The 9,365-nt window shown below is 54.2% G+C and overlaps 1 protein-coding gene across 1 annotated transcript in view; it reads left to right on the top strand.

The window, feature by feature from the left end:
- Positions 1-2,648: 2,648 nt before the first annotated feature.
- WNT7B (Wnt family member 7B) overlaps positions 2,649-9,365 on the top strand; it is a 94,569-nt gene continuing 87,852 nt past the window's right edge. The window contains exon 1 of the mRNA XM_042051016.1: positions 2,649-3,033. Coding sequence (XP_041906950.1) covers positions 2,963-3,033 — 71 coding nt within the window. The 5' untranslated portion in view covers positions 2,649-2,962. The remainder of the gene's footprint in view (positions 3,034-9,365) is intronic.

Here is a 9,365-nt window from a genome sequence, read left to right as displayed (position 1 = left end):
AGGACAGGGAGGTAGCGCAGGGGCAGCTCCCAGGTGCAGCGCTCCTATAGCTAGCGGCGGCGGAGGGGCGCGGTCTGCACGTCCCGTCGACGCCGGAGCTCCTGAGCGCATCCCAGCCCGGCAGGACCGGGGCCGCCCCGCAGCCCCGCTCCCCGAGCCCCGCAGCACCCCCGCCCCCGCCGAATCGCCGCAGGGTGGCGCTGTGACCCCGCGGGACAGGCCGGGGCCGCCCGGAGCCGGGGCTGCGCCAACTCCGCGGACACATCCCCGGGACACATCCCCGGGGCACATCCCCGGGACACATACCCGGGACACATCCCCGGGACACATACCCGGGGCACATACCCGGGGCAGTTCTGCAGACAGAGCTCCGGGGCACATCCCCGGGACACATTCCCGGGGCACATACCCGGGGCAGCTCTGCGGACAGAGTTCTGGGGCACATCCCCGGGGCACATCCCCGCGGCACCCGCCCACTGCCGCCGTCCGGGCCCGCCGCCGCCCTCGGCATCGCCCAGCCCTGCCACCCGCCTCGTCCCGCCCCGGCCGCAGGGCAGATCTTTGCGTACCCCGTTCCTCCCGCCGCCGCATGCCCGCAACGCTCGTGAGGGACGCACGACACTTCGTCTCCAAAAAGTTTCAAAAACCGGAAAAAAGGTTCACAGGTGGCGGGTGATTGTGGGGGTGCATCGTGAATGACCTTTTGGTGTTGGTCGAAGGCTTTGGGAGGCAGCTGTGGGTAAAGTTACGAGGCTGTTGGAGACATGGTTCTGGCAAAGGGGAAACATAGAATCACGAAGAGTCACGGAATATTCTGAGTTGGAGGGGACCCACAAGGATCCTCAAAGTCCAACTCAGGGACCTGCACAGGACAACCCCAAGAATCACACCATGTGCCTGGGATTCCTGTGATTTTGTGAAACACGGCCTCATCTTACCAAAAATTGCTTTTAAAATAGCGGGAATGAAGAACAAAAAAACCCTTATGTTGGATCAGGAAAAAAAAAAGAGAATAAATTACATTTAAATACAAGGAAATGAGTGTGAAGGGAAGCCTCGGCATTTTTTAAGGACAAATCGTTTGTAGTTGAGTACTGATGACAGTGTAGCCGAGTGGACTGTAGGAGAGCTGGCTGCCTCCGAAAGCCGGAGCGCTGATTATTAAAGAATAAAACTGAGGAATGCGGGGAGAAAAGAGCCAAACCGATCCTCAGGCAGAGGAATCGGAGCTGGCGGTGGAGTGGGAAATCTCGGCTGCCTTCGTCTCTACTGGGGGACTCGTTCTGAGCCCCCCTTTCCCCAGCACGGCCCTTCTCTGTCCCGCTTCGCTTCCGTTTGCCCTCACTGGGACCAGCTTGGGGTCTCTGCATGATGCCTGGAGAGGACTCTGTTCTCGTGGGCTGGCTGGGTGATGGCAAGGTGCGGACAGCCTTTACTGAGGGAGTCTAAACATGAACTGCGATTTCACACTGCACCTCTTCAACAACGGCAGCCTGGCTGGCCTTTAAAAGATCCTCTGTTTTCTCCGTCAGGATAGATACTTTACGATGAAGTTGTGTGTTCAGCCTCTTTTGCTTGCTTGTCACTGCCTGCTTTCCTTTCAGCCTTTCCTGGTGTGTTTAGCTGATTCTCTTTGAGAGATGCCTAGAGCCATCTGTGCTGACTGTTGCTACACGTATATATGAATGTATGTGTAGGAGAGGGCAGAGGTGCACGAGTTTTTCCGTATCTGTGTAACTCCCTACAGCCCACAGACTTGTATCAGAGTGCTATTTAAGCGTGCGTATGCATGCAAGATCTGTGCCTCCGGACAGGCACACATTGTATAGTTGACTGGAACAGATAATTCCACAGAATGCAGGAATAAACTGAGCAGCTCAGAAAGCAGTGAGGAAGAAAAGTAGAAAAAACAGAGAGAAAGAAATGAAAGGAGAAAAAACAGAAAGAAAAGGAAGCCTTGCTCCTTGTTAGTGTCTGAGCACAAAGCGAGGTTTTGTCTCACTGATTAATCTCTCTAGGAGCAGCAAACTGAATATCCTAAACTGGTGTTAGAAGCCGAGTGTATCTGTTTCTCAAAGGAGGAAGCATGTTTTCTTACTGCGGAAAATTATATCAAATTTGGTGGCAGGCATTTTTGTCCAGCAGGGTCAAATGGCCGAAGAAGTGGTCTGGACACACGTTGCCTTTTAGGATACGGAGCTGCCAGCAAGTGCAGCAAGTGGGGATTAACGCCTGCCTCTGTTTGTTTAAAAAGGAGGAGAAAAAAAAAAAAAAAAGAGAGAGAGAGAAAAAAAAGTTTTAACAGTTTCTTTTGCGAAGTCTGTACATTGCAAATCCAGCCGCGTTACCATACTAGAGGAAATGAAAAAATGCTTCGGTTTGAGAGGACGAGTCCTTTATTTCCCTTATTGGATAGGTTTCATGTGTTTTCCCCAACACTCCGGCTTAAGGACATGCCTTTTGAAACACAAACACACGCACAACTCGCACACGCACACACAGATAAGATATGACACATGCGGGGTGGAGGGAAGAGCGGGAGAGAGAGAGAGAAGAGAAGAGAGAGAGAGATCCTCCTACCTGGAGCCATAGATTGCAAGATACGTAGTGTTACCTGGGGAAGTCAGAACAAGTAAAAACAGATTGAACTTCAGGGCTCTATGAGGCAGTTGATCAAGATCAGTGCTTGCTCATTCTCTCCCTCAGACTGTCTGTCTTGGGGTTTTGTTTTACCCTTTTGAGCAGCCCTTTCCATTTTTTCTTCCTCTTTAGCTTTAATATCGGAGCCGGTTTCGGTCACCATGGCTCTGGGAAGAGCTGCCTATCTGCGCGGAGTTGAGTTTTTACAGCTCGGCCAGCTTTGCTCCTGGGTAGCTTCAGCAATGCTCTTGACTGGGATTTAATCGACAAGATCGGTTCGGCTTTTTGTGCGATTTTTATGGCTCAGTCCATTTCCTAGATCATGCACAGAAACTTTCGGAAGTGGATTTTCTACGTTTTTCTATGCTTTGGAGTCATCTATGTCAAATTAGGGTAAGTCCTTGTGCACGACAAATCTCCTTGGCTTTTGGGTCACGTTAGTGCAGAGTTGGGAGAAAAATACTGCAAAGGAGGAAAAAAAAAAAAAAAAGGGAAAAGAAAAGGAAAGATGTGGTTATTTCTCTCTCCGCCCCCCGGGTGTCCGAGCGCCGGCAGCCCCCCGAAGCACGACCGTGGGTCTCCCCGGTCCCGGGCCATGCCCGGCGGCGGGGCGCTCTGCTCGCCCCGAGCTTGCAAGGAGCCGGTCGCGGGTGATGACGGATCCTTTTATTTTGTACTGCTTAAGCGAACTTAAATATTATCTCTGGCTTGCAGTACCCTCAAAGGAAAAAAAAAGAAAAAGGCAGCCTGACAGAATTAACTCAGGCGCTGCTGCTGGGACAATAGAGCAGAGCTGAGGTATTAGGCGAAAGGGGCGGGAGGAGGGGAATCCCTGCTCTGAACCTGCGCTCAGGGATTTGGTTTATGCAGGCCTAGACACAATTTGCGTTTCTATCCATCACACGGACGTGTTGAAATTAACTTGACAACTGGTCCGGCTACCTCTGCTCTGGTGCTCCCGGGAAGCCAAGCGGGCTCAGGCGAAGGGACCGGCCCGGGGCCCTGGAGGGTGCGGCGGGGGCTCCCGGGGAGCCCGCTGTTTGCTCCTCGGTGTTTGATCACCCCAGTCGAGAGCACGCGGTTATTTTGGTTGCCAAGTTTCGCCCTCTTTCCCTCTGCCTCTCCCCCAGTGCCTGTATGCCCTTATTAATATTGCTCGTCGCAGTAGGCTGACTTGAGTTGAATTTCCACATTCCTGAGCCCCAGCCGAGTCCTTACCTGTCGAGCTACAAACTCTTTAAAGATCCTGTCTTTGCATAGCTGCGGGATTTTTATTTTTATTTTTTTTATGATCAAGAATGCATAAGGTGAGTTGCAATCCAAAAACGCTCGCTTCCCACCTTGAAATCAATACGTGGAAGAGGACGGGGAAGCCAAAGGGCAGCTCCCAAAGGCTTGAGAACGGGCACAGTTCCCCGGAGCGACAAGCAGGCTGGAGCCCGACCAGAGCAGCGGAGCGAGAGGGCAACGGGGAGCGAGGAGCGGCCTGGCCCTGCCCGCGGGGACCCGCCGCCGCGGGCGCTGCTCCGCGCACGATGCGCGCCGAGAACAGCCCCGTCCCCCGTGTCAGGAGCCCAGGCAGCGGCGGGAGGAGGGGGCTGGCAAGGAGAGGGAGGGAATCTGCAAGAGGGAGCACGCCAGAGCCGAGGATTAAGGTTAAACAGAGGGGGGAAGGAATTAATCTGGGCTCCTCGGGGATGAGAAAGGGAGCGGCAGGCTCTGTATACCCCCAGCTCCTGCAGCTGCGGGCAGCAAGGGCAGAGCTGTCCCATTTACAGGGCGCCGGCGAGACCCGCGGGCTGCGTCCCGGGAGTGCTCCCAGCGGGTTGCTCGGCGGACTCCAGCCAGGTCGCATCCCTTTGTGTTTGCTTACTTAGGTATTTTTGGCACGGCCCTCGCCCCGCCCCTGCTGCCGCAGGTGCCGCCGCGGTGGCCGGCGGAGCACGGCGCTGCCCCGCAGGCGACCCGCGGAGGATGCGCGGATGCGGAAGGGGCACGGGCGATGCCCTCCGCGCTGCCCCCTACCCTGCCCCGGTGGGGAGCCCGCGTCCGCCCCTGCCCCAGCTGAGGCACATGCCCGGGGGTAGCTCCAAATCCTGACCGCTGGAGACAGGAGGTCTTTTCAGTGCTCTAACCTTTGCGAGGCCAAGTACCTGTGCCGCCCTTTGTCGTAGCTGTGGTCGGCAGCGATGGGCTCTGTCGTCCTCCAGGCTCGGATTGCTGCGAGTTTAGATGTGTAGTGAATTTGTTGAGGCTGTGTATCCATAAAAGAAGCGATGACAGGGTACCATATCTACTTCAATAGTGTGAGGACTTTGTACAGCACACCCCTCACAGAGAGGCAGGCGAGGTCGAAGAAAACGCTTTGCAAAATAAGAGCAATAATACAGCTATTGCTTTCGCTGCGGCGGAAGGGAACAGAGGATTGGGCACTTGTCGCAGTCTGGAAGGCAGATCTCTTTTCGAAATTAATTTTGGCTATTTTAGAAGGGACGTAGAGCAAAAATCACAAGAATGCTGTCGGACTGAGCCTGGAAGTGAAACTGAGCGGACATCAGGAACAGTAAAAGCCTTTGCGGAAACTATCAGATCCATCACCGTGCCTGTAAGGCGATGAGGATACTTCACTTTCTCTGAACAATAGGAGAGAAATTTGCTCTGAGATCCAGGGCTACTTCTGGGCTAGGCATGTGGGGTGCAATTATTTCCTCTTTCATCAGCCACTGGAACTACCATTTTGTTGAAACCATATCCTTTGGGTGTAATGATGCCTTTTCTGGTGAGCTCTTTGCTTTGGAAGGGGGGGGGGGTGAGGGGGGGTGTGAAGGCAGATAAAACGCAGTCTGTCTTCCAGGGCATTCGGCTGATTTTCAGCGGGAAGAGAGAGCTGTCGTGTCAGCCACGGCAAAGAGGGGAGGCTTGGCAGGTTGGCTTTTTTTTTCCTTACTGCTGAGCACGTCTTCGTGTCTGAATAAAACGTGCTAAAAGCTCCACTTTCGGTGGCAAACATGACACCGAGGGGAGAGAAAATAACGCAATACAGAAACTGTTGGACGGGCCGGGGTGTTGCATGGGGTGACATGGCAGGGTCCCACAAAAAAACCACTATCTTCTCCAGGTAGGAGGAGAGAGCAGGGTCCCACTCAGGTAGTCCTCCCTCTCGGGGATCTTCCGTTGTTTCCGTGTCTATTTCCGGTCCCCCAGTTTGCTGGAGAAACAGGCGTGAGGTGAAGCATCCCTTAATATTTCTGTCGATTACATTTCCAGGCACTGAAGCGTAAGGCATCTGCAGCCCCGCTAACTCCATTTAACCCCTCGCGAAAACAGGTCACATCAAATACTGACCTCAGGCAGGACTGAAACAGAAATATTTCCTGCCAAGATCACAGAGCATTCGGGTACCGTTTAATTAATAAATACGTCAGAAATTAAAAGTCACAGCAGCACCACAGATGCAAATCACAGCGGAAGGTCTGGGGATGAGTGATGTGTCTTTCAGAAAGATGGAGTCGAGGACAATACCCCGCTCAGAGATCTGGGGGCAAACCCCACCCTTTTCCTCTTTATTCTGGAGGAAAAGAAGGGTGACAGCCAGGTAGCTCCAAAGGGAGCGGGGAAGATCCCCTTTCCCCGCGGGGAGAAGGTCACGGTGCGGTTAGAGAGATGCGGGAGGCGGGAGCTGGCGCTGCCCAAGGGAGCAACGAAGGGTGTCGGCACCCCTTTGGGAGGCGGCGGGGACGCTTCTTCCGTGCCCATCCGAGCTGAGGGCGCACAGAGCTACGGACGTCGGGGACCCCGGCCCATTCTGGGAGGGCCGGAGCACGCCGCGCCCTCTCGGGACTCCCAGGGACGCTGCGGCGGGGAACGGGACAGCCGGTCCCACTCGCCTCTCCTGCGTCGAAGTTCGCCTTGGCTTTGCGGCGTTTTCGGTAAAGGCCAACGAAATCCCGCTGTCCTCGCCGTCCCCGGGGCTGTCCAGCCGCGGGGAGCCCGCCCGGGTCGGCCCTGTCCCCCCGGCCCTCGGCAGACAGCGGCCGGAGCTCAGCCTCGGCGGCGGGCAGCACGTGGAGCTCTGGGAGCTCCGGCGAGGCCCCGAGAGGAGACCCGCGCGATTTATGCCCGGAACGCCGGAAGGTGCGGCCGCGGCCGGGGGCTGCCTGGCGCCGTCCCGCCGGCGGGACCATACGCTCCGCGGCCCCTCCACGGGCACCTGCCGTTGTGCTGCCGCCACCGCCTTCCCTGCCCTCCCATCGGCCAGACACCGCTCATTCTGAGACTCATTGTTGCCTTCTTTCCTCCGGCACTGGTCTTGGAGCTCGGTGAGGTATAAGGAACGCGCGGTTCCTCCCAGAAAGGACCCGGTGTGTTGCCCGCCTGGCGCACCTTCCCGGCTTCCGACGTGCCCTTCTTCCGGACCGTCCCCAGGCTTAGGGTAAAAACGGAACCGCGGCTGGGAATAGATGGATGACAGGAAAAAAAAAAAAAAAGCAAATAGTTTATTAGTGCCTGCCCGCCTGTAGTGTCGGCAACTATTTCAGTGTCATTCTGCCCCCATTTTGTCCAAAATACACCTGTTTGTGGAAAAAAAAGTGACAGATACTGAAGTGCCCATATTAGACGTTACCGACAGCACCTCTCTTCCGGTGTGACGTTTTATTGAAGGGAATGTTTTCGTCTTCAATCAGCAAAATGAATGTGGTTCTCGCTACCCCGGCTGACATACGTATAGAAACCATTTGGATGGAATTTACAAGGTTATTCTCATCATCATCATCATCATAATCGTCATTCTCCTCCTCATCATCATCATTCATCATCAGTAATTTTTTGGCATACTAACCGGCCCCTGGTTTTAGAATCAAAACTAACTCCCCGAAGAGAAGCTGCAAGGCTTGGTTTCTTTATACGACTTTTCTTCCCCTACACAACACATCTGTGGATAAAGTCAGTTTCGACCTGAAAATTAGAAATTGGCAAACCGTCTTCGTTTCAGCTGGAGTGGGTCAAACTTTGCCAGCACAAGTCCGAAATTTTCCAGTGCCAACATTTACTTTGCATTTTTACAGTTCGCTCTCCCCCTCCCTTTTCCTCCCAGGCACATCTTTAAAAGCAGAGGCACATTTAAAATACCTATCCGAAGCGGAACAAATGCTGGAAATAAAACATTCAAAGTGGCTACTCGTTCTCCTGGTTTCACGTTTAGCAGAGTTGCCCCAGCTCCATGTCTAGCAGGAGAAAGGGCACTGCAGGAGATATACATCTCTAACTCTTTTGCTGTATATACACTCGCACGCACACTTACAGAAATATAAATACGACCATTTTAGAATCCTAAATAATTATAAATAAGACGGTTCTGGAATCGTTGAAAGGCTTAAGCTTCCGTCTCTTGTTAATCGAGATCAGCGTTTCTCCAAAGGATGTTGACTGCCCCAACGTCTGGGCTGACATTGCAGATGAAAGTGGTTAAAGCAACCAAACCCCGAGAAGATATTCATCGCATATTGAGTGGCATACAACGTTTTTGCACCAGTTCTGCAATTCCCATTCCATCTGAGTGAATATTTCGTTGTGTCGCGGAGACAGCTGCACCCGTTCTGGGACTGGTTAACTGGAGGAGTTGCTACCAGGGTGTTTGGTAGAGCTCTTAGCCAAGACATCTTCTTCAGTCATTAGGCAATTAACCTGAGACGAACATTTACAGACCGAGGGCACTTCGGAGCCTGGTTGTTGCTCATTTCAGCTGCATTTGGGTTTAACTGTCTTCGGTGGCCGTTTCTCTTTCGGGGTTCGTTTTCAATCTCCAGCTCCGGTATCTGCAGCGCACATCTTTGCACCATCGCTCTCAGCACTTCCGAAATGAAGGACAGACGCCCAACAATGCAGAGGAAGAGCGACTGTCTCCTGCACTACTGGGGCTGCTCGGGGCGAAGGGCTCCCGCCCGCCGGAGCGGGAAGGGTCGAGCATCTCTTGGCCGCGGGGCGCGGCGGTGCCAAAGGGGCAGGAGTCGCTCGGCTCGGGGGGAAGGTGGGGGAGAGGCAACTAACCTGCCGGGAAACGTCTCTTCTCGGAAACGAGAGAAGGAGAGGGAAGAGCGGAGACGAAAGCTCTTCCTGCGGGAGTGGCGAGAGGTGTGGGGAGTCGAGAGCCGCCGGCAGCCGCCCCCCGCTCGCTCCCTACAGCGGCTGTTCCACACTAGTCCTTTCCTTCCCTGCTCTCACGCGAAACCCAATCTCGCCGGGAAGCCACGAGTGTGCATGTCTTTATTTCTCACTCAGTCAAGCTATGACTACATATGCGTCCCTTTTTTCTTGCGTTGCTCCTGAAATCGAAGCTTAATTTTTAACATCGGGGGGACAACAACAGCCAAACCCCCGCCGAGGCTGGAGGGAAGGCGTAACCCTTCGGTGGAACCGGGACAACCGGCCACGATAAAGCAATTAACTGAGAGCGGAGTTGGGAGCTGCCAGCTCGTTCAGGCTCTCTCTCAGGACGAGCTAAGGGTGCCACGGCAGACGCAGGGAGCTCGCAGCCCACCGAGCAGTGGAGGGGGAGTTAAAAATGCCCCATGGAGCGCGAAAGGAGCGCTTGCCGGGCGAGGCGTACGGAGAAGGCTCAGCCAGGGAGCACGGATTCATTGCAGCCCGGGCTAGATCAGTGTCTTTCCATTGTCATCCTCCCCTTAAAAAAAAAAAAAAAAAAAAAAAAAAAAAAAAAAAAAAAA

Source organism: Corvus kubaryi, unplaced genomic scaffold, assembly GCF_017639235.1.
Source record: "Corvus kubaryi isolate FWS band 111438036 unplaced genomic scaffold, C.kubaryi_AGA036_p1.0 74, whole genome shotgun sequence".
NCBI lineage: Eukaryota > Metazoa > Chordata > Aves > Passeriformes > Corvidae > Corvus > Corvus kubaryi.
The sequence above is the reverse complement of the archived record's forward strand: the minus strand, read 5'-3'. Positions and strand labels throughout refer to the sequence as shown.